Source organism: Herpailurus yagouaroundi, unplaced genomic scaffold (genome assembly GCF_014898765.1).
Source record: "Herpailurus yagouaroundi ecotype Mexico unplaced genomic scaffold, PumYag 140, whole genome shotgun sequence".
Taxonomy (NCBI): domain Eukaryota; kingdom Metazoa; phylum Chordata; class Mammalia; order Carnivora; family Felidae; genus Herpailurus; species Herpailurus yagouaroundi.
In genome coordinates this window covers 86,529,802-86,555,192 of record NW_024412395.1, presented here as the reverse complement: position 1 = coordinate 86,555,192, position 25,391 = coordinate 86,529,802, and the positions used below count along the sequence as shown (strand labels likewise).

The window sequence follows — 25,391 nt, the reverse complement described above, 5'->3', positions numbered from 1 at the left end:
GGTAGAAAAGAAAAAAAAAAAAAAAATGAGCTCTAAATGTAATCAAGTTGGTAAGTGGTGGTAAGAGTTAAGGAAGTGCCCATCTGTTACCTCCTCTCTTCCCTATGAGATAGAAAATAAGGCCATCTGCTAAGCTAGAAGAAAGAGGAGGCTGTGGGTTCCAAGATCTGAAGCCAGTGGAAAATACTAGAAAAGAGATACTGAAGAGAATGTAAGCCAGAGCTAACTAGCAAAAGGGAAAACAACAGTTTAATTCAGCTTTTAGAGCTAAGAAAGTATAACAATCAATCTCACCCATTTTCATCTGTTTGTTCTTCTCATTACTATGAAAAAAAGAAAAATTCAAACACAGAATATACAGCTTTCATTTGGCAGCTTACCTATTTCGAGCAGGAGATTTCCCAGCATCTTCTTGAACAGATACAAGCCTTGTTGAAAGAGGAGTATTTGAGGAGTCTGGATGAATCAAACTATAAAGAAAGTAGAAAAATATGGAGATGCTTTTGTGTTTTGGGACAGTAACAAGCAAATCCAATTTCAATGAAGTGCTTTAACATTTAAAGGCGATTGTGGGGCGCCTGGGTGTCTCAGTAGGTTGGGCGCCCAACTTCGGCTCCGCTCAGGTCATGATCTCGTGGTTCGTGCGTTGGAGCCCCTCATCAGGCTTTGTGCTGACAGCTCAGAGCCTGGAGCCTGCTTTGGATTCTGTCTTCCTCTCTCTCTGCCCCTCCCCTACTTGCGCTCTGTCTCCCTTTCTCTCAAAAATAAACATTAAAAAAAATTTTTTTTTAATAAAAGCTGATTGTTTTCCCCTGCAATGATGAAATTATGCATCAGTTTTATTTATTTTAATTAAGGTAGAAACTATGTTTTTTTACATTAAGTGCATCAAATGCCAAAAGACTGGTAGTTTAAGTATATAGTATGCCCTTAAAATAATACATTGCTTGGATGGGTACTCGCAGCACTCCTTCATCAATCATATACACAAAACTGAAGTGACCTTGGGGGGAAATCCTGAATTCAAGTATTTTATTCTCAGTCCCCATAACCCGCTGGAATAGCACTGCAGAATCGGAAAAACCTAGGTCCAAGTGCAGGCTCTCCATCTGACTAGCTGTATGAACTTGGGTCCATCACTCAATCTCTCTGAACCTCAGCTTCTACATCTGTCAAAAGGAGAAAGCAGTGCCTATCTCAGAGATGAGAAAACCAAAAAGAGAATGAACATCAATCAGCACAGAACTAAAATTATTCTACCTTTGACATTAATCCTACATCTCTCAAGAAGCTTTCAAAATCTGGTTTATTAGATGATACTTGCCAATTCTGGGCTCACACAATAGGGCCAGGTACAACTAAAAGGCATTACTAGCTAATGTAAGCAAGAACTAAGAATTCCTACATTTTTTATTGTTCTATTAAGTGTAGAATCAATCTTTAAAATTTATAAAATACATGTAATGTATAAAGAATCATGATGCCACAAATAATAATGCACCATTAGCACTGACTCCGAGATGCTTATATTCCCCTACCCAATCCTGTTACCCTCTGGGCTCTGAATGAAACTATGGTTGTAAATTTTGTATATAGCATTTTGTTCCTTTTCTTTAAGTTTACCACGTTTGTATACCTAGACAGTGTGGTTTTGTATATTCTTGAACCTCATAAATAATCACTGTTATATACGGGCCTTTCTTTTGTGCTCCACATTATGTCCCTAAGATTCATACACATAGAATGTAGCTGTAACATAGTAATTCTTGACTTCTGTTTAACTTCATTAGTTATGTATTAATTCCTCATACCTTTAAGGGGTGATTGACAAAATAACTTGTAAGAAAGAAGTTAATTAAAACTCTAAGCTATTTGACATGGCCAGATTTACTGTTACGCATAAGAATATAACTTAGCTAACAAAAAACAATCAGAAACTGATGAATTTATGATTCTAATTCAAACAATTCCAGGTAACTTCTAAAAGTTAAAAACATCCTTCACTAGCAGACGATGTAGCATATTTAGACCTATGGAAAAACATGAAATGTTCCTTAGGAAGGCAATATAATTCCATTTACACATATTATAAAAACAAACCTTAAGAGCATTCTGTTTCTCTAAGAAAGCTACATTAGAAATTAATCTCAGGGCACGTCTGGGTGGTTCATTTGGTTAAGCACCTGACTTCTGATCTGAGCTCAGGTCATGATCTCAAGATTTATGACAACACAGAGCCTGCTTGGGATTCTCTCTCTCTCCCTCTCCCTGGCCCGTGCTCTCTCCCCCTCTCCCTCTCTCAAAATAAATAAACTGCAAAACAAAAAGAAATCATTAATCCCAATAACTTCTGTTGCCTATTCAAGAAATATTATCAAGATCACATATACACCTTACACTGTTCTCGGTGCCAGTGGGTAGAACAGTGAGCAAGAAGGATACAAAGTCTCTCCTCTTGCAGAGCTTACATCCTAATTAGTCAATATAATCACGATAAACATTCTGTGATCCTTTTGAAGAAAGCCAAAGAAAAAGGTGGGGAATTTGTAGGAAATAATAAAAGGAGATAAATATTAACTGAAGGCTCTCATGGGTCACAAGACTATCTGTAGCTCTCAAATATAAATAAAACTGTAGTTAAGTGATAGTACCTTTGCCAAGCAAAATCATCCTCCAAAAATATGTTGCGGCTGGCTTTTCTACTTCCAACAGGTGTTCGAGGTTCATTTGGATCAAGTACAGACACAGAGGAAGCGGAATCTGAAAGAGCATTCAAGTCTTCCCCAATGGAATTACTGTCTGTGGAATGAGCATAACTTAAGGCTATTTTTCTACAGTATGTGCAAGCTCGGAGGTCCCCTAAGAGGGAAAACAAAAAAAGAAAATTAACTCAAAAGATAACAATAACAATTTAACACAACACATTAAATTCTTGGGTTAACAGTTACTCGAGTAACAGGAAAACGTCTTCAAGTAAAGACCACCAAAAAAGAGGTTTTAAAAATGCAAAATAATTTTGTTGGCTCATTTATACATTTTAAAAACCATCATTATGATAAATTCACCCACGCATCCAAATTACCTCAAATATTTATTAATGAGTTAAGAAAATAGCACTCTGATACTAGAAAACTCTATTTTTAAAAGAGTATTTTTCGGGGCGCCTGGGTGGCTCAGTCAAAAGCGTCTGACTTTGGCCCAGGTCATGATCTCGCAGTTCGTGAGTTTGAGCCCCGCGTCAGGCTCTGTGCTGACAGCTCGAAGCCTGGAGCCTGCTTCAGATTCTGTGTCTCCCTCTCTCTCTGCCCCTCCCCAGCTCATGCTCGCACTCTGTCTCTGTCAAAAACAAATAAACTTAAAAAAAAAAAAGTATTTTTCAAAAAAAAAAAAAATGTATTTTTCAAGATTCTAAAAGTGAAACAAGGGGCAGTAGGCTCAAGGAAAAAAAAATTCAAATAGAGTAAATAACCAATACAAATGAAAACAACATATTTTTCCTCGGCAAGAAAAGAGGAAAAGGGGAAAGCATTACGGAGGTCTCCATTGTGAAGTCCTAACAGGGGCCTCCACAAGGGGGCACCATTGTAAAAACAAACAGAAAATGGGCTTACACACAGTATGAAGCACATAGGTGAAACTATTACAGAAATTCTTATAATGAACGTTAGTATGGAAATGAAATATTCTTCAGAGAACAAACAAGGTAATTTAATACTCTCGTACATTGTAAATTTTTTTTAGAACACAGCCCCACCCAAATATGTTTTCATTTCTACCCTGATTTTCTGTAACCACTATTCATGTGATTTTGTAACAGTTTAGTGTACTAAAAAAAAAAAAAAAAAAGTCAGATAACTAAACTTCACAAATAACATGTTATTTAACAATTCTACCTTAATTTTTTTCACCATTAGCATTAGAAAACTGAAGTGACATGGAACAGAAGATTTCTTAAAAGCACCTGTACTCTGTTTTTACCATAATTACTACCAAGTATAGTAAATGGTGTTTTATGAGGCACCTGGATGGTTCAGTCAGTCAAGCGGCCGACTTCGGCTCAGGTCATGATCTCATGGTTTGTGAGTTCAAGACACGCATCAGGCTCTGTGCTGTCAGCTCAGGGCCTGGAGCCTGCTTCAGATTCTGTACCACCCTCTCTCTCTGTCCCTCCCCCACTCATGCTCTCTCCCTGCCTCAAAAATAAATAAACATTAATAAATGGTGTTTTAGGTTTTTTCCATTTTAACACTACAACTATGTAGTGCTCAGTTTTTGTTAAGTTATGCATATATTTTAAGCAAAATTAAATACCACTTGTTGCATTAAAACTAAAGAAAAATATATCCACTGCAAACAGGACTACAAAAAGTGACCTCCAGTCTGGGATAAATGACAGTGTTAGGACATACCACCATCAGCTGACCAAAGTAGAATTGCAGTAAGGAAGTGAAATCACATCCTGCAGAAAGGTCTTTAAGTTCCCACAACAAAGGCTTGGTTTGTTTCTTACTCTAAGGAGAGCTCCCTTAACCAGTCAGCGATCAGAATAAAAATGACCAGACCAACACAGTTCAGCCAAGCCTGAACTTGAAAGTTTTCATTTCATGAAGAATCTTCATCAGCAAGTGCCTGCTGAACACATGCCTGTGTTATGTGATGGGATACAAAGATCGAGGAGACAGCTCTCCCACCAAAGAACTGTCGGCTGTGGTGAAAGGCACATCTAATGAAGAAGTTACATGACAGATACAGAGATATTACTGCTACTACACCAATAACTGTTTGCTATTCATTCATCCCTTCCCATGTGCCATACATTATTCCGGGTACTTTTACGTTTATTCACAACTACAACATACAATTGCATCCAGCATGTCTTATCCCATTCGCAATGAGTTGGTTAATTTTATGTGTCAACTTTATGTTTGGTCAAATAGTAGTCTAGTTGTTGCTGCGAAGGGTTTTTATAGATATGATTAACGTACACAATCTGTTGACATTAAGATTACCCTCCATAAAGTGGGTGGGCCTCCTATCTTAAAAGATTTTTGTCAATTTAGCAGGTATAATGAGATAGACTGGTTGCTCCTAACTGCACTAGACAAAGTGGGGGAAAGAAAAGGATGACCTCAGGAAGTCAAATTCCCAGGTCAAGAACTGTACAAATTACCTAGAAGTTCCTATGTCTTCCCTGAAAGAAACCACTATCTCCTATAGCAAAAGAGCTGAAAATCAAACTAAGAGTTTCATCCTGCAAGTGGCTAAATTACAACGCACACTGAATTATTAATCTTGTAGTATGACTGCTACTAAAATAAGGGCACTGATTAGGAAGGAATGGAATCCTGAAAAGTAGAATGGGGATATATGAAAAGATCCTGATGAAGCGGGGAACACTAAACCCCAAAATTCTGCTGAGTCTTCTTTGCCTTTCTTAGCCTTCGCACCCTGTCAGAGATTAACCCTGCTTTGCCTGAGAAATCCAAAATGGCCTGAGTTTGCTACCTTACCAAATACTGCTTATTCTCCTCAGGACCCACTCCCACTACCCTCTTTGCTTCTAGAGTTATAACATGACTCAAGTCCCCACAAGCCCCGAAAGGTAAGGTATAGTGTGACCCATGAGAAGGTGCACTACACTCCAAAAGAACTACATGATTTTTCAAACTTACAGGGACAGAAACTCAGGGAATACGTGTGGAAGCACACATCAAAGATATAGAATAGTGGAAAGAACATAAAGTAGGACCAAGCTGATTTTTGATATGAGCCCACTAAGCAAAGATTCTGGATGGAATATCGTAGCTTGAGGGGTAAAAAAAGGGCTCTAAGAGTCTGGTTGGTTGGTTGGCTGGTTGCCTGGCTAAAACATGGACCAAAAGCAGCCTATACTAAAAGAAGCTGAAAGGCCAGAACTGCCCTGGTATACAATGAAGGAAGGGATGCAAAGAAATAGGAAGATTATAATGTCAAGAGAGGATTATAATGTCAAGAGTGAGCAAGACCTGCTCACTCACCCAGGAGGATCTGGAGCCTATGCCTTTCATGACCATGAGAAATAAATTTGTGAGGAGAGCCCCAGCGTCCCTGTAGAGCTTTGTGGTCACTGTTCTCTGTAGGTCAGAAATTACAGTGGGAAAACTGCTGCCACTGAATTGGAAAACCTAAATGCAACAGAGACCATTAGATCCCAGGGTGGCGGGGGCCAAGTGATGGCACTTCATCGCCAATGACAAGGTGGGCATGCATACCACAATAGACAGTAGAGTCAAAGCAGCAATCAGAATAGTCTGACTTATATAGTGAAGTGACCTGTGGCATCGATCATGGTGTTCCTAGAAGCGAATTCAATGGGCAGTCCACTAAATTCTTACTTGATTTGTAGAAGAACTCTAGATCAAGTGGACAGTAGTCTAACTTAAATCAAAAACAGTCATGGCCCTTCAATTCTCAGACTTGAGCCATTTATAGACCTAGAATTCCATGAATGAAGCAGGAAGGCTGGGTCCCCTTGAGGAAGAACTCCACTACACTGCCAAAAATGTATACAGCCTTCCCCAAAGGGACCTACAGCCTTTTATCGGGGTGACTGTGCATTGAGAAAAAGGTTAACAGTCAAACTTTGGGGAAGTTACTGGACTTTGGCTCTTAAGTGACACTAATTCCAAGGGACCCAACATTTTACTGTAGTCTGCCAGAGCAGGGGCTTACAGAGGTCAGCTGATCAACAGCATTTTAGCTGAGATCCATCTTCTAGTGGGTTCAGTGGTTATTCCGTCGTTATTCCTCAGTTCTCAAATATATAATTGGAATAAACACACTCAGCAAATGGCAGAATCTCTACATTAGTTCCCTGACCTGTGGAGTGAGAGCCATTATGGTAGTTCTGGCCTCCAGAACTGTGAGAAAGTAAATTTCTGTTGTTGTAAGCTGCTCAGTTTGTGGTATTTTGTTATGGCAGCCCTGGGAAACTGACACACCAACCATATTAACAAGACTGGATTTTATCCTAAGGGTAATGGTCGCTCTGAAAGGGTTTCAGGCAGGGGAATATCCTGACATGATCAAATTAGCATTTAACAAAGAATAATGACCAGAATGTGGAAAAGGAATTAGACAAAGCAAAAAACTAAAGGTAAAAAAAAAAAAATCTTTTAAAGGCTATAGCCATAATCCTGATGAGAGACAACTGAACTCTGAAATCTGTAGCAGTTTAGTGATGGGAAAAAAAATGAGTAAAGCTAAGAGGAGGATCTGCATGGTAACAAAAATAATTTGAGAGACGCCGAGAGGGTTTCTCTTTTTGGAAACTTCTGTCCACCTTGCACTCCCAAATCACCGTATAAATCCACACATCATTATTTTTTTCTGCTTCAACATATAATTTTAAATCTCCATATTGCTAGAACTCATGAAAGAACATGAGTAAGATGCAATTTTCTTTTTTTTTTTTTTTTAATTTTTTTTTTTCAACGTTTATTTATTTTTGGGACAGAGAGAGACAGAGCATGAACGGGGGAAGGGCAGAGACAGAGGGAGACACAGAATCGGAAACAGGCTCCAGGCTCTGAGCCATCAGCCCAGAGCCTGACGCGGGGCTCGAACTCACGGACCGCGAGATCGTGACCTGGCTGAAGTCGGACGCTTAACCGACTGCGCCACCCAGGCGCCCCTAAGATGCAATTTTCTAAAGCACAGTATCATACAACTCAAGGAAGATCTGCACTTTGTAAAATGAAAACTCTCGTGGTAATATACATTAGTAATGTCCCCTAACCATCTTGTCTAACAAATATTAACACTCCTATGGTCTTTGCTAGCACCTATGGCACACTATCTTTTACCCTAGTTATTTATGAACATGTCCACCTACTTTATTATTTGACTGTAAAGTCCTTTAAAACAAAGCTGTATCTCCCTCACTTGTGTCCCCCATGTCTCACACATGAAGCTCCAAAATAAAAACTGGCTTCACATTGGTCCTGTATTATAACGACTTACAGTTACAATCTTTAAAAACTGTAAAACTTTCAATGAAATGCATTTACCCGTATAGCCCATAAATTTTCCAGGGATTTCTTGATTACAGCAACGACTGCAAAAAATCTGCCCACACAAGCGGCAATGGTGTCTGCGCCTAAAGGTTGTAAATTTCTCACTACAGTCGTAGCACTCTTTACATTGGCTGTCTGGCATCCAGTATTGCTTCAGGTCGCTATCCTATAACAATAAAAATATGCGAAATTGAAAATATGAAAAGATGCAATGACAAATATAGTGCTAATCAATACCCTACGAGGTTTCTTTTGCAGAAACTGACAAACCATTTCGAGAATTCATGTGGGAATGGAAATGGCCAAAATGACCAAGGCAATCTGAAACAAAAACAAAGTTGAAGGACTTACATTACCGGCCATCAAAATTTATTCTGAAACTATGGTAATTTTAGACAGAAAATCAGTTCAAGGATAGAAAAAAACAGGAGCTATATAACAGAAAAGAGAGCCCTGGTACACCCGCACACATGTTATGTGGACTCGTGACAAGATTTATAATGCCATCAGTGAAGAATGGTCTTTCAAAACCAAAATTGGTGCTGGGTCCCTCTAGACATCCATGAGAAAAAAATAAAGCTTGACCCCAAAACTTCACATGAATAATGAAGTTTCTTGAAGAAACTATGGAAGACTATTCACTGACGGTGGGCTAAATAAATACCTCTTAAACAGAAAAGCACTAACTTAAAACAAAAAGCACTACCCATAAAGGAGAAAAAAATTTATAAAATTAAGAATTTACACGTAAAAATACACATTCATAGCTGAAGGAAGTACTAACTGGACATTCTTTCAGGCGGCATTATGCCAGTTTTAGTGGGTATGGGATGAGGCCCATAGAAATATTTGATAAATGATCTTCTCAAGTACCTGGCTTTTCCCCTCCATGATTTCCTTGAGGCGTTTTAATACTGTGCTGAGGCTTCGAAGCTGAACAGCTGTACGAGGGTCATGACCTCCAAAGGCAGGCTCTGCTTTCCTTCTTGTGTCTGAGTCAGATTTACCAAAAAAAAAAAAAAAAAAGCAACCTTGTTATTAGTCCTTACTGTCTATGCAAAAACAAGGCATATATGAAGATATATATGTGATGTATAGTGCCTTTTACTATTAACATAAATTTATGTTCTCCCAGCCAGTGATATGGATTGAGAGTTAAAACTAGTCTTTATAGGGGGTGCCTAGGTGGCTCAGTCGATTAAGCATCCAACTTCAGCTCAGGTCATGATCTCACAGTACATGAGTTCAAGCCCCGTGTCGGGCTCTGTGCTGACAGCTCAGAGCCTGGAGCCAGCTTTTGATTCTGTGTCTCCTTCTCCCTCTGCCCCTTCCCCGCTCGTGCTCTGTCTCCCTCTCTCTCAAAAATAAGCAAACATTTAAAAAAAAAAAAAACAAAAAACTAGTCTTTATAAAGGTAAGAGGCTGTTGGAAGTATTTCTTACTACCATGTAAAACATTGCTTCATAGGCAAGTAAGGGCTACCTAACACAAGCACTGTCTAAAAAGACCACTGAGAGTTTTGAGGCCTCTGCCAGATGTACTGCTTAAATGGCCCCAAAATTCATTAATGATTTATTGGGCTCTTTGGTCCCAAGCCATAATCAATACCGGCTAGAAATTTAGCAGAAGAAAAGGCAACCCCTGTGAGTTAACCTAGCTTAGCCTCTATAGTCAAACAGTAAGCAACAGTCCAGTTCAGTCTACACACAAACCACCTAAGCCTCATTGAGCAGGTGATCAGAAAGTTTAATAACCCAGCCCCCAAAGACTCTGACAGAGTTCAGAACATCCAGGGTGGTAACTTACCCACAAAAGTCCCTCCATCAAGTCTAAACAGATAAAAATGCCAAAGAATTGCTAGAACTCCAATCCTACCCTTTCCTGCCACCTCCTTAACCCTGCATCTCCAACTGGAAGGGATCACTTACACTTTAAATAGCAATACTTATGCCAGTCCTATCAATAGTAAAACAAACCCAAATTCAGTTTTGTAGCCAAAACGGGTGTGCCCACCAAAGCTGTCATGTTATTTCATTTTGCAGCCAGATTACCACTGAAGCTACCACCTATTCCTGGCTCTGGCAGTTACAAAACCTAAGTCAAGCGAAGGTGGCTTGACAAAAAGGCTGACATCTCTGTTAGCTTAAACTCATTAACCTAATAACCTATGGCAGATCAGGATGGAAAATACACCACCTTAAATCTTCTCAAACTCACTTATTTGCTAGTTGCCTTAGCTGTTCTTTGTCTGGGCTGGATGGGACAGAAAGGATTACCAAGAAATGAGAGGTTGGCATCTAAACTGACAAAGAACTCCAAAGACAACTGAATCACAGAGGTGATTATTGAAACTGTACCTGTTAGAAAACTTAAAAACTTTACCTTTCTATAAATAGTATTACCCTAATTTCAGCAGATAACTCAGATGTGTTGTTACTAGAATAAAAGGTACAAGTATTAGAATGACCAAAATTTTGAATATCACAATATAATAAAAAGCAACTCTCTGTAACTTGAGTTGAAAAAAGAGGCAGACGAAGCTGTTAGAATTCCAATAGCTGTGCTCCCATGCAGGGACAACAAATAATCGTGAAGCCCCTTCTAGCTGCTTAGAGGTATAAAAGAGTACTAATAGCATCATTCACTGGAGAAGGAAGAGCGGCACTGTTCCTGGAACCAACAGAATCACAGGTATCCGATGGAGGTGACAGAGATCTGAGAGGAAATCTGGTCTAGCACTCCGCCCTAAATAACCTTAGCTGTTTCTCCTGTAAAATGGATATTGCATAATTAAATGACTTTCCTAAAGTCACACAGCAAGTAAATTGTGGAATTGCAGCCTTTTGTTACAAAAAGGAACTTGAGGGCACCTGGGTGGCTCAGTTGGTGAAGTGTCTGACTTCAAATCAGGGCATGATCTCACAGTTCGTGAGTCCAAGCCCCACATGGGGCTCTCTGCTGTCAGTGCAGATCCCGCTTCAGATCGTCTGGCCCCCACTCTCTCTGCCCCTCCCCGCTCATGTTCGTTTTCTCCCTCTCTCTCTCTCTCTCTCTCTCTCTCTCTCTCTCAAAAATAAGCAAACATTTAAAAAAAAGAGAGAAAGAAAGAAAAATGAACTTGATCGGTCAGTCTCAGGCTTCTGAAGCTTAAATGCTTCTAGCAGCTAAGGTACAATCAAAGAATCAAACGGAGTTGAAAGAAAGTAAGGAGTAGTGGGGATTGCAGCAAACTAGACATTACAAGCTCCACCTTGTGATATTTAAATTCAAGTTCATCAAAACACCACGACAAGGTGTGGTAGGCTGTCAGTTTGTAACCCCTAAGAGATTAGATTCTAGCCCAACTCCTCAATTTGGCAAATAAAGAAATTCTATGCTTAATTCAGCATAGGATTTAGTCAGACCCCTCCACAAAAACAGTAGTGTTGCCAGAGGTCAGGTTCAAAAGCAAAGGAGCTTACTGAGCTTAAAGGTTAAAGTAAGGATGGCCTCCTTTCTCTCTCCCCCACTTCCCACCTTCTGATTCTTCCTTCCAAGTGGCTGATGTAACCCAGGCAGAGGCTCACTGCTCTGGGAAACCTGCAGTGGTGATGCAGCCCGCCCCACTCCAGTCCTTAGGAAGTCGTAAACTGAATCTGAACTAGCTAGAAGAGCTCTCTCGCCAACCACCATTACCTGTGCCTGCCCACTTTTCACTGGAGGATCTCACGGGGAAGACTGGCCAGACAAGACAAGATCTGGTGTTCAGGGACACTTGACTTCCAATGCTGCCCCCTCTATTATGTCACCTCTCACTGCCTTTCTTTTGCCCCCTTGAGCTGGGCAAGCCACTGTGCTGAGTTTAATAATCTAACAGAAACTGACTAACATAGAACTCTAACATAGAATCTAACATAGAACTGACTTTGTCTAGTCTCTCATTCAGACACTGATCCCCAGCCTATACTCATCAGAAAAGCATGAAAATGAAGGAGATGACTACAGTAGACCAGGACAGAGAACAAACAGGCAAGAGCTCAGCTTATCCAGCCACAATGACAGTCCGCATCCCAACAAGGACAGAAGGACAAGAGCAAGGGGCAGACCACTAACGGAGTTGAGAGTTCTGCAGCCAGAGGCATGCACACCACATTACACTAGCCATCCCAAGAACAGATGCAGAATTATTTCACAAAGTTGAAACTAACCTGTATTATCCTGGGGATGTTGCAAACTGTTTTCTTCTGAAACCCAAGCAAGTAATTAATCAAAAAAACAGTCAAGATATCTGTGCTTGGCCTAAGTTAAAATTTAACAAAATGCTTAAGAATTTTTTTTTTAGGTATCAACAAATTCTTTCACTATCTAGGTAACAGTTTCATGAATTCTGAAGAGCACCTGACTATTCCAAACAGCAGAAAAGTTAAGTCACTAAATAACCTGGGAAACACAATGTCTGGAAAAATCTAACACACAGAAAGGAATGAAGTAAGAACACTGTCTCACCTAATACTGCTGAAGATCGCCGCTGGAGTTCCTCATTAAGCTGTTTTTTATAAGGTGTAGGTGACCTCACAGACTGTGTTCTTGAAGGGAGCTGAGGGCTGGCCCAACTTCCACTTAGAGACGGCTGCTCTCCCTGGCCCCCTTCCACTCTCTCTGTAGCAAAGGAAAGCTTGGCATTATTTGCAAAACTAAGACTCAGAGTTCAGCAAAGAGAAGGAATAGATAAAGCTGTTCTGAAGATAATGTATATATGTAATATATGCATAACTAAAAATTAGCTTAAAAAAAAGATATTCAAGGGGCGCCTGGGTGGCGCAGTCGGTTAAGCGTCCGACTTCAGCCAGGTCACGATCTCGCGGTCCGGGAGTTCGAGCCCCGCGTCGGGCTCTGGGCTGATGGCTCAGAGCCTGGAGCCTGCTTCCGATTCTATGTCTCCCTCTCTCTCTGCCCCTCGCCCGTTCATGCTCTGTCTCTCTCTGTCCCAGAAATAAATAAACGTTAAAAAAAAAAAATTAAAAAAAAAAAAAAAAGATATTCAAGAAAGTGGCAAAATTATGGGCCAATATTTCTTCCTTGGCATGGGATCTTCAGTTTGTTTCACTTTTTCATTAGAAATACCTTGAGCATATTAAAGGAAATAGAATGTAAGCTTCACACAAAGGCGAAAAATTTTTTTATCTGCTTTGTTTATGGGATAGATCCCATGCACTATTAAAACAGTGCAACAGTGGATAATAGGTACTCAATAAACATTTGCTGAATAAACAAAACAATTATTGTCTTATGATGACTAAATATAATGTGTAATCCCACATGAGATCCCGGAACAGAAAAAGGACTTTAGGTAGAAACTGAAGAATGAATAAAACACATACTTTAGTTTATAATACTGTGTCAATAATGGTTCATTAATTGTAATAAGTGCACTATACTAACGTGAGATGTTAATAACAGGGAAAACTGGGTGTGGGGGTATATGAGAATCCTGTACCATCTTCCCAATTTTTCTGTAAATCTAAAAGCAAACAATAAAATTTTTCTAAAAAGTCATTACCTTAAAAATGGACTAACAGGAGGAGATTTCATAGAACTTTAAATTGACTACTAATAAAAGTCAGTTAATACTGGAGCACCTGGGTTGGCACAGTCAGTTCCAACTCTTGGTTTTGGCTCAGGTCATGATCTCACAAGTTCATGGGATCAAGTCCCCTGTCAGGCTCTGTGCTGACAGTGCTGAGCCTGCTGGGATTCTCGTTCTCCTTCTCTCCTCTGCCCCTCCCCTGCTCTCTGAATGAATGAATAAATAAACAAACTTAAAAAAAAAAAAAGTCTGTTAATACTATTAAAATTTCTTCTGAACTAATTAAACTATTAACCCTCAAGTTCCTTACAAGAGGGATTACTTTCTAATGCATTTCAAATAATACAGCCAAATATAAAGCAGAGATAATAGGCCATATTTTTTTAAATTTTTCTTTTAATGTTTATTTACTTAATTTGAGTGACAGAGAGAGAAAGAAAACACCAGCAGAGAAAGTGAGAATCCCAAGCAGACTCCATGCTGTCAGTGCGGAGCCCAACGCAGGGCTCCAACTCAGGAACCATGAGATCATGACTTAGGCTGAAGTCAAGAGTCAAGAGTCAGATGTTTAACTGAATGAGCCACCCAAGGCACCCCTATTTTTTAAAATTTTTCTTCCAGGTAAAAAATACCTTACTTCAAAAGAGCTCACTTAAAAAGTACTTTTTCCCTTCTAATTATGGAATGAACAAGTCATGGATATAAAAGATACAGCATAGGGAATATAGTCAATGGTACTGCAGTAAAGCTGTATGGTGACAGATGACAGCTACACTTGGGGGAGTGGGGCATAATGTATAGACTTGTCAAAATCACTATGTTGTACACCTGAGACTAATGTAACATTAGGTGTCAGCTATACTTTAATTAAAGAAATAAAAATAAGCAAGATCCCTGGGGCGCCTGGGTGGCGCAGTCGGTTAAGCGTCCGACTTCAGCCAGGTCAGGATCTCGCGGTCCGTGAGGTCGAGCCCCGCATCAGGCTCTGGGCTGATGGCTCAGAGCCTGGAGCCTGTTTCCGATTCTGTGTCTCCCTCTCTCTCTGCTCCTCCCCCGTTCATGCTCTGTCTCTCTCTGTCCCAAAAATAAATAAACATTGAAAAAAAAAAAAAAGAATGTTTAAAAAAAATAAATAAGCAAGATCCCAATTAAGGAACAGTTTGTAAAATATTTGGCGTGTTCTCTACAAAAATGTCCATCTCACAAGACAGAGAATAGGAGACAAAAGATAGATGAAAACTATATGCAGTATGTAATCCTGGACCTGATCCTGGAATGGAAGTTTTTAGGGCAATGCATTTGTTTGGAATAGACTGTTGATTAAATAATAGTCCTGCATGATGTTAAATTTCCTTATATAAATAGGTAAAAAGTATCTTTTCACTTGATATTATTACACTTACATCTTAATCTAACAGGTTTAAGTCAAAAAGCGTGCTAACAGTTTCAATTTTGGAAAAATAGGAATCTTTCCTCCCAGGTGCTGAGTCTTCTAGTTTTATGGCTTTAATTAAAATCTTTTGGCTATTTACCCCCATAAAAACAAAGTCCATTCTGTGAACTTAAGAAAGTTGAAACATATTAAGAAAGGAGAAAAAAAAATGCTACCTTCAAAGAGGGATCTCCTTTTAACATTATTTTTCAATTCAGATCTTCAGTTACCAATAACTAATAAGATTACAGGGAAAATTCTAGCTTTCTTCTCTTGAGCAGCAAACCCCAGTGACCGATGATGAAAGCTATCTCCTTGTTGATATTTCACATTCTTGCAAAGACACAGCATGAAAGCTGAGCTGAACAAGAGAATTTTAGAAAATCAAAATTACAGGTTCTCTGATCCGTAAGAACAAGTCTTACCTTTGTTAAATCGAAAGAGATTTACAAAAGAACTATACGCTGATTTAAAAGGAGGTTCGTCCTGATCAGGAGTCAAAGGTTTAAAGTGTGTGAGATGAGAAGGACTAGTAGGAGATCGAGGCAAATCATTAGCAGAGTCCAATGTTGGGGAAGTCTTATCATCTGTGGCCATTTCATGAGTCTAAAAAACAAAAGATAGGAGTTCCTAAGGAAGCCCAAAATTTGATTCCAAACAGCATACCTAAATATCTGGAAATCTGACTCTGAAAACTCTGATCTCCGAAACCAAAGAGTAAATAAATCTAGTTTAGTATATATTGCAAATTAAGGCTTAAAAACACTGCAGTCTAGATCATAAGGAAGGGTGTCAGACAACTGAAACTACGATTACACAGCCAATCTAATTTTCAACATTGCTATTTAATCTACAGAAAATATAAAAATTATTAGTAATTTGGAGGTAAGGTACAAATGTGAGCAGGAAAAAAGAAATAAAAAGCATTTTCACATAATTTATATCTTTTCCATTTTAACATTTTTTTTGGAAAAAGAGATAACTCAACAGCTGTTTACAGTTATAAGGAAAACTGGTTTTACACAACCATATTAATTCCTCAAAAAAAATTTTTAATTTATTTCAATTTTTCTGTTAAAAATATAAAACATAAATATTTCCAAGAGAAGAAAATGAAACAGTCATCCCTTAATGACATTTCTGTACAACCTCAAAGATTTCTTCAAACTGTGCCTCATCTCCTTAAGAACTATTCAAATCAACAAGCTGTTCCTGTCATCTCTCCTCCTAGGCACGTGAATCTGGTTTTTCTCCTTTTAAGCATAACCTCATATAGACATTAAAATGAAGATCTTAAAGAGCTTTTTTTTTTAACCAAAGTAGTAAAGGTAAGCACATCACCAGATGGAGGGTAGAGAAAAACACTGATGTCTCTTTAACACTTCAAATTAATGACAACCATGAACTATGCATAACTGTAGTCATTAAAGTACTACAGATGACTTTTGATTTTTGTCATCTACTTTATATCTTACAAAGAGGACATCACACTCCCACAAAACGCTTTTCAGTTTCAAAATCGTATCTACCACCTTGTTTTAATTTTACAAAAATCCTGGAAAGCGCACAGAGCTGGCCTTACTACACTTTGCCTTTGAGGCAACCAATGCACACTGAACCTAAAGTGACTTTCCTGAGGGTCACACAACTAGTCAGTCAGTGGTAGAACTGTAATTACACCCCAAGTTTTATCCCAGAATTCCTCTTTAGATCGAAATTATTATTGTAGCTCTTCACAGACTTCAATTCCAGCCTATCTAAATTCCTGATTAATAATTTAATTGATTAAAGCAGAAATGAAACCATGGACTTGAACATGATTTGGCAATAAATGTTTATTGGTATGGGGGGGGGGGAGTAGAGGAGGAAGAAAAAGAGGAAGGAGTGTTGAGGAAAAGGAGGAAGGAGAGACATGGAGAAGAGAGAGGAAGGAGGGAGAAAGGAGGAGAGGGTGGGAGGGAGTGAGGGAGATGGAGGGAGACAGAAAGGGTCTCTAATACCACCTTCTATTGGGGAAAACAGTCAACAATTCTAAATCATGACAATCCATATTCCAGCATAAAAGATTCTGAAGCAAGCTGCTAAACGAATTCATGTCAACTCAAAATGGGGGGGGGGGGGCGGAAGGGGAAGAAAAAAGAGTACTAAAGACAAAGGATTGTGTGATTGCAACAACCACCCTCAGGCTTGGAAAAACAGTCCACATTCTACTGTGACATAAGTAGCATCTGAAGCAGAGTTAGCAATCTGCATGAAGAATCTCAGCGTTACTGAGGGTCACCCATATACAAAACTATTAATAAGCTTTGGAGATGTGAGCATAAAAATTACCACGAAAAAGCTCAGCAAGTGCAGTCTCTGAAACATAAACACAATCACATAGCTAATCTTAACAATTTCATAATGACACCAGGATCTTGAAAAAAACTACCTTACAACTCTTATTCTCTGGCAGCTTAATTACTGTCTGGGATATAAACTAGGCCTCCTTGCTGACAGGCAATTAGAAATATTAACCTGGCCTTCCAAATGCCAGTACTTTGCCTCTTATTTGAAGGCTACCCCACCACACACTATCTCGGTGATGAAGCCAATGTGAAGGCTAATCAGGTATTCCATGTAGAACACAGGCCAGATCCACTAGCCAATTTCAAAATATAGTGCATGAAAAAATCCAAGTATCAGCTGAATAATTTCTAAATACAGTTTTTAAAAATACTCAAGACATATCTAATAATGCAGGCCAGCTGAATACTAGAATTGTCAGTTTCCATCAACAAAGATTTTGTTGTTCAATTTTTTACCAACATGCCAACAGAAACACTAAAGGAAGACCACAACGTGATCCACATTACTCTTCCCAGAAAGCAGAAAATGGGAGCCCACAGGAAAAGAAAAAGGGAAAGTTGTTTTGCTCCACAGAACAGATGACCTGCCCAATCTTTGTCAAAAGCCCAAACCCAACCAAAACAAACAAACAAACAAACAAACAAACAACTAAGGTTATTTTTGAATCCTGATAGAATGAAAGTTTTGGAGTGGCAGAAAAGGAGATTCAAAAAAGTTTGAAATAAGAGAGTGCAAAACCAAACCACTACCTCTGGTTTTAAAACAGAGTATGCACTGAATCAATAAATGATAATTTAACACATACCTACACATCTCAGATAAACATAAATAACTTGCTTTCTACAGAATTCTAGCACTTCTCATATCTCTTGAATATCTTAAAAATAATCTCTATATTGGACATATCTTAATTCTCTAAAAACATCCATCGCATTTCATCCTCACCCTTTTGCTGGGAACATTATAAGCAAAGGTAAAATACTAAATGGGAAATCAAGTCTCCTCCTCAAAAGACTTTGAAACATAGGTAGTAATGGGATGGACTCAAGTAGAAGAAACAAATATTTTTAAAGAGGTCTGTTCATATTTGAAAACCCACTACTGGTGTCGTTTTCTGCAGCTCAAGAACTTTCTTTTTCAGTCTACGGATGCACCTCTGACACACAGACTAGGAGCTGATCCATCAGAGGAGGAGGAGGAACGGGACTGTGCACCTCCGAAATAAGCTGAGAGACGTGGGACAAGAGAGGGGCAAGAGAACTTCAAATGTTTCCAAGGAAACCTCTTCAAGAACAGCCGCACCCGGCTCCCAGACCAGGGGCAACCGGGGAATCGGGGAGCCGGCTTGCTGCGGGTACCGGTTCTCTGCCCTTCGTTGCCCAGCCTCGGCCACAGTCCGGCCTCCAGCCACGGTGGTGAAGCTTCAGCTCTCGCCTTCACTTCAGCCTTCCCCTCGGCTCTGGCCCCGGAGCTCCCCAAACCGGCCTTCTTCCTCATCCTCACCGCCAGCCGGCCGCGCGCCAGGCCCCCTCCCTTACCTGCGCCTCCCGCCTGGGCCCCGCCGGCCACCCTCCACCCCGGTCGCCGCTTCACCCCGTTCAGGCGCGGAAAGCCAGCTCCGGAGCGCAGCGACTGGGGTACTCGGGCCGCCGGCGGTTGCTGCAGGAAGCAAAGCCACTTACATGGTTGATGCGGCTTCTCCCTTCCCCCGAAGGCTCCGCCCCCTGTCCCTCCTTCTCTCCAATCCGCAATTCTCCCAGCCGCCGGCCCCGCCCTCTTCTTCCCGTCCGCGCCACGTTTGGATCAGACGCCCAGGCAAAAAGAGTCGAGTTCAGATAGAGTCGTCCTCGACAGCTTGGCTGGTTAGGCCGCCTCCTCCTTCCCAGAGGAAGGCAGGGCGACTGCATGCGTGAGCATCACGCGTGTCGGGTCACCGGACGGGTGCTGGCTGGGCCACCGCGGTTACCGTATGTGTTCGATGACATGGGCTCTCGTAATATGTTACCGCGCTCAGCGTTCCTAGGGACTGACACTCAGGAGAGCGACGACTGTTGTCACACTTAAGTGACTCCGTCAATAACTGGCCAGGTGACCTTAAGCAAATTACTAACTTCCTTAGGCCCCTGCCCTCTTAACTGTAAAATGGGGCTGATAACAATACCCACTTCACGGACAGTTTTTTTGAAGATTAAGGAAAACATGGCACGTAAAGCCTTTGGCACAGCGCCTTACCCAGAGTAAGTCATGGGAGCTCTACAGCTAGTGTTTTCATTCAAGTTGTGTGTTGCCAAGACTGGGTGCCAAGAAAATTACCAAGCCTGGTCTTGCTCAGCCTGGCTAGCATTAGTCCATCTTTTTGTCCTGCTGTGAGCGTTGTGCCCTTAGCTGAAGACAACACGCCAAAACCTGCTGACCCCAACGGTGGGACTTGGCAGGGAGGTCAGAAAGTTAATGAAACCCAAAGTGAGGTGCTATTTTAATTCAATTCTCCAGGCCCTTTCCTCAAGAGTTTTGGCAAATCCCTACCCAGTTTTCCTCGAGTTGCCATCCTCAGCGGATGGAGAATGGCGTCAAAACCTGAAGGCTGATACCACTACAGGGAAATCCCGATCACCATCCTCAGCTGGGTCCCTCAGCAATCATCCTCAGAGTGGGTAGTCTGCCCCCTCTCCCCTCCGTCACTACTGTTCCACATCACACCGTTCCTCGTGCCCCATTACCTTGACTATTGATCTCAGCAGAGAATCTCACCTACCTGAGTCAAAAGGCACAAGCTATTGGGTGTGACCTCTAACAAACCTCCCACATATTTATGATTCTATTATTATGATGGTACTATGCTTATATTCCTTCCTGTATTATGTATTAGTTGTATGTGTACTGAAAATAACTTTTCCTTTTCTTCTTTTTTATATTGATTCGTATTGTTCAATTCATTAAACAAGGAGGCCATCAGGCCATTAGTCTGAGACTTTTTTTCTTTTTTTTTTTTTTAGAGAGAGAAAGAGAATGCCCATGTGTTGGGGAGGGGCTGATGAAGTGAGAGAGAGAATCCGAAGCAGAAGCAGGCCCCAGTGCAGAACCGAACTCAGGGCTCAATTTCAGGACCCTGGGATCATGACCTGAGTAGAAATCAAGAGTGGGATGCCCAACCAACCTAGAAGGCCCCAGAATGAGATGGTTCTAATGATTTAGGCTACCAAAACCGAAGCCTAGAATGCCTCAAAAGTTATGAATTTGAAACCTAAGGACAATCAATCACCAACAGCCACCTAGGCTTTCCTAAATATGCAACCGCCTAAGATGTGGTCAGTCAAATAATGTTCTTGCTTTGCTTCTGCCTCTACAAGTCTTTCCCCTAGCTCCTGTCGGTGGAGTGCTTCCAATCATTTCGCATTTGGCAATGTCCCATTCCTGCTCAAATAAACTCTTAGAAATTTTAATATGCCTCAGTTTATCTTTTAACATGCCAGACTCATCTTGAACTATCCTTGATCTAAAATTAGTTCTGTAAGGATCCCTGATTCTCTTTAGTAGGAACACAAAGATATTTTTAAAAATCATGAAATTCAGGGGCACCTGGGTAGCTCAGTGGGTTGAGCTTCTGACTTCAGCTCAGGTCATGATCTTGCATTTCATGAGTTCGAGCCCCGCGTCGGGCTCTGTGATGACAGTTCAGAACCTGGAGCCTGCTTCAGATTCTGTGTCCCCCCTCTCTCTCTGCCCCTCCCCTGCTCATGCTCCCTCTCCTTCTCTCTCTCAAAAATAAATAAACATTTTTTAAAAATCATGAAATTCAGTTCTGGCTAGGAAGTAATGAAAGTGGCACTCACATTCACTGCACATGAAAACATAAATAGGTATATCCCGGGGCGCCTGGGTGGCTCAGTCGGTTAAGCATCCGACTTCAGCTCAGGTCACGATCTCACGGTCCGTGAGTTCGAGCCCCGCGTCGGGCTCTGGGCTGATGGCTCGGAGCCTGGAGCCTGCTTCCGATTCTGTGTCTCCCTCTCTCTCTGCCCCTCCCCCGTTCATGCTCTGTCTCTCTCTGTCCCAAAAATAAATAAATGTTGAAAAAAAAATAAAAAAATAAAAAATAAATACTATTAAAAAAAAAAATAGGTATATCCCTCCTAGAAAATGCTTTGACAGATCTAACAAGTGCCTTTAAAATGTTCATACTCCTTGATCCAACAATTACATTTCTATCAGTCGTGCCTAAGGAACGGAGTCGAGTACAAAGTATAGCTAAATATGTTTTTCACAATTATTCAAAACAGTAATAAATAAAGAAGGAAACAAATTTCCAATGAACACAAATAACATGAAAGTAATATAGTCAAATGATGGGCAATTAGGCCATCATTAAAAATTATGCCAAGACTTTCTAGAGCATTCTTCATTTCATGATCAATCTTCTTGAAAAAGTTTTGTCTCCCTTCCCTCACCTCCCTTTCAAACTTCAATCCTCTATAGTAAGGCTTCTATCAGAATCATTCTGATAGATTTATGCTTCTTAAGGTGTATTCGTGAGGTCTTCCCACTTGCTAAAATTAATTTCAGGCTTTGTCTTCCTTGCCCTCTCTGTAGTACCCCCTCCTTTTTAGAAACTCTCTTTGTTTCCCATCAGTCTGTGCTGATTTTTCTACCACCTCCTAGATAATCCTTGCCTTTGTCTTTTGGGGGCCACTTTTCCTCCACTTAGCTGTTAAAGGTATTGAGTATTCCACAGAATTCTCACTGAGGTAGACTTTTCTTCTTACTGTATACCTCTAGTTTATGACCTCTTAAATTCTATGGCTTCGACTATCAACACATGCTTGTTCGTTTGCTAGGGCTGCCATACCAAAATGCCACAGATCGGGTGACTTAAACAACAGAAATTTACTTCTCACAGTTCTGGAGGTTGGAAGTCCAAGATCAAGGTGCCTGCAAGGGTTACTTTCTCCTGAGGCCTCTGTCATTGGTTGCAAATAAATGGCCACCCTCTTGCAGCCTCTTGACATGATCATCCCTCCGTGCATGCACATGTGTCCCAACTTCCTCTTCTTATAAAGACACTAGTCCAGGGGCGCCTGGGTGGCTCAGTTGGTGAAGCATCTGACGTCTGACTCTTGATTTTGGCTCAGGTCATGATCTCATGGTTTGTGGGTTCAAGCTCCATGCCAGGCTCTGCACTGATAGTGCTCTATGATAGTGCTCTAATACACACACACACACACTCTCTCTCTCTCTCTCTCTCTCTCTTTCTCTCTGCCCCTCCCCCCTCAAAATAAATAAACTTTAAAAAAAACACTAGTCAGATTGGATTAGGGTCCACCAATATCACTTCACTTAACCTTAATTACCTCTTTAAAGGTCCTCTTTCCCAACACAGTCACGTTCTGAGGTACTAGGGATCAGTGCTACAACATACGAATTTGAGGGAAAGAAGGACACACACTGTAGCCCATAACAATGCTAAAGATCTTGTCTCAGATTTCTCTCTCTAGCCCAGACACCCCTCGTGAACTGCAGATGCAGCTAAATGCCTCCATAACATCTCTATCTGGCTGTCCCACAGGCATCTCAGATTTAACACATCTTAAACCCAACTCATGAAAATCTGTGACTCTGTCTGTATTTGTTGAAGGGCACCCTGTCACCCAAACCCCATGCCCAGAGATCACCTTTACTGTCCTTTCTCCCATAATCTTCATGGCCAATAAATGTCAATAAAGTGAACTTCCACAAGGTAGAATGTTTCACTGCATTTTTTTTTAGATCATCAAAATGAAAACACAAATGCCTTAGACTATTTCTGACAATGCTGTTATCTGGATGAGTGTCTCATAACCAAATACTGACAGAAATTTCATAGCCCATGTTTCTATTTGTGTGTACAACAGTAAATAGGACCAGCTCCTATTAAAATATCCAGATTTTTTCATTGGCCAAATGAAAAACAAATGATGTCAAGGCATGCAATATTAACAAAACAAAAATGGTGTGCTAAATGAATTCTCACACGACACCCAGAATAGGCAAGCTAAATTCAAAACAGCAAGAATGTAAGCAAACATCATGTGTTACATTTAGTTAATGTTGTCAATGGGTAATGTATTATCTTATAGTTTTGTTTCTAGTCATATTGTCTATAAATTTATTTTTTAGTTGTATAAGAGCTATTAGCATAAGGAGCATATATATACCTAGTTTTGCATATACATATATGCAGTAAAAAAATCAATTCTAGGGATCTACAAGAAAATATTTTCAATGAAAAAGGAGTCCCTGTGTTATTGGCTTAGGAAACACTGTTTTAGAATGCTGAGATTCCCATCCATAAGTGTCCCACAGTGGCTCAGAGCCAAATTTGCAGCCCATCTCCAGAAGTGTTTAGGATTTGATGGAATACATTTTGTGATTCAATTCATCTTGGTTCTGTATAATTTCCTATATGTATTCTATCTTTTCCTCGTTTTCCTCACATATATTCAATGTGTTTTATCGTGCTATATTGTGTTATTTTGAAGGCTTCCCTAAATCCTTTCTGAAACAAGAAAGAATATACTTTTAGTAGTAGGCAAAGGGTGAACCTGATATAAAATGAGAGTAAGTTTACAATCTCAGGTGACTTTGGGTCTCAGATTCTAGATGAAAATACAAGCTTATATACCTCTATACTCATTTCTACAAGAATAAATGGAGGTAACTGCTACTTTCCATTAATCCACTTCAAAAATCAAGTGCAGGGCACCTGGCTGGCTCAGTGGCATAGCATGTGACTCCTGATCTAGGGGTTGTGAGTTTGAGTCCCACCTTGGGTGTGGAGATTACTTGAAAATAAAATATTTTTTTAAAAAATCAGCACATGCAATGCTATGTATCCCCTTCCCCCCCCCCCTTTACTTTTCTCTTGGGAAAAATACCAGTGCCCTCTAGTGTTCAAAATGTACCTTGTGTAATGACCTTCATACCGGTTTATCTTCAGAGTAATTGTAATCGGATATTAGAGAAAAAAATGTTTTATTATTTATTTATTTTTTAATGTTTATTCATTTTTGAGAGAGAGAGAGAGAACGACGCAGGGGCAGAGAGCTGTCTGCACAGAACCCAGCGCAGGGCTGGAACCCAAGGACCACAACCCCAAGATCATGATCTGAGCCTGAGCCAAAGTGGGCTGTTTAAATCGACTGAGCCACCCAGGCGCCCCAAGAAAATTTTTTAACACTGAATCCTGGGCAGTAATATACAAGCATTACAACCACTACAAATCACTGTCTAAAATGCCCCTCCCCCATGTTTTCAAGAGTAAGGAATACACAAAAATAATTCCTGTAGCTGACAGAATTTTTTTATTCCAGTGTTTCCTAAGGCTTCGCATCTTTATTCCAACTTCACTGGAATCCAGACAATAATCTCCTATATTTATCTTCTAATGCAAATGACACCTGGGCTTATTGATAGTATGTACTTAGCAGTAATTAGAAATATAGGTACAGAAGTTCTGAAGACGTAGTAGCGGAAATTTACCGTGGCATGCCTACCTGTGTATTTAATTCTTTGCATTCTAGTTGCTCCGAGAAGCCCCCAAAGCGACCCCATACTGCCTACTCCCGCCCACACTCCTCCTTCTGCCAAAGGCTCGTTCCGGTCTACCGCACACCCAAGTAGCGCCGGAAGTCTTTCCTTTGCAGTCACTGAGAACCTGGAAACTCACTCCGCAAGGCCCTAGGCGGCGTGGGTCTTAGACTACAACCCTGGCGCTCCCTGGTCGCAAGACTGCAAATGGCATTCACGTCCTTCCGCGGCCGGGTTCCGGGGCCGAGTCTAGGGGGCGCTGCGACCCCTCCCCACACCGCGAGCGCAGAGAAGGCAGCAGCAGATCTCGCCCAGAAGTTCCGGGACCCGGCCCTGCCCACCCAGAGCGATCGGCGCGCGATGATTGGCGGTGTGGAGGGGGCGGGGCTCCGGGAGGATGGGCTGAGGGGGCGGGCCTGGGAGGGGA

General features: G+C 40.8%; 1 protein-coding gene and 1 long non-coding RNA gene across 9 annotated transcripts in view; one reads left to right on the top strand and one right to left on the bottom strand.

Moving 5' to 3' along the window:
• Positions 1-25,268, bottom strand: part of PIKFYVE (phosphoinositide kinase, FYVE-type zinc finger containing) — an 87,769-nt gene extending 62,501 nt beyond the window's left edge. For 4 of the 8 annotated variants that reach the window (XM_040476048.1, XM_040476053.1, XM_040476051.1 and 1 more), the window contains exons 1-8: positions 18,940-19,077; positions 15,478-15,658; positions 12,540-12,692; positions 12,242-12,277; positions 8,928-9,046; positions 8,049-8,220; positions 2,652-2,859; positions 381-470 (exon numbers count right to left, since the gene is read on the bottom strand). In XM_040476048.1, coding sequence (XP_040331982.1) covers positions 381-470; positions 2,652-2,859; positions 8,049-8,220; positions 8,928-9,046; positions 12,242-12,277; positions 12,540-12,692; positions 15,478-15,649 — 950 coding nt within the window. In that variant the 5' untranslated portion in view covers positions 15,650-15,658; positions 18,940-19,077. The other 4 variants (XM_040476050.1, XM_040476049.1, XM_040476052.1 and 1 more) reach the window with 4 other exon arrangements.
• Positions 19,182-20,848, top strand: LOC121030994 (uncharacterized). The gene is made up of 2 exons (XR_005790503.1): positions 19,182-19,638; positions 20,398-20,848. It is a non-coding gene; the product is annotated as an uncharacterized LOC121030994 (long non-coding RNA).
• Positions 25,269-25,391: the final 123 nt, after the last annotated feature.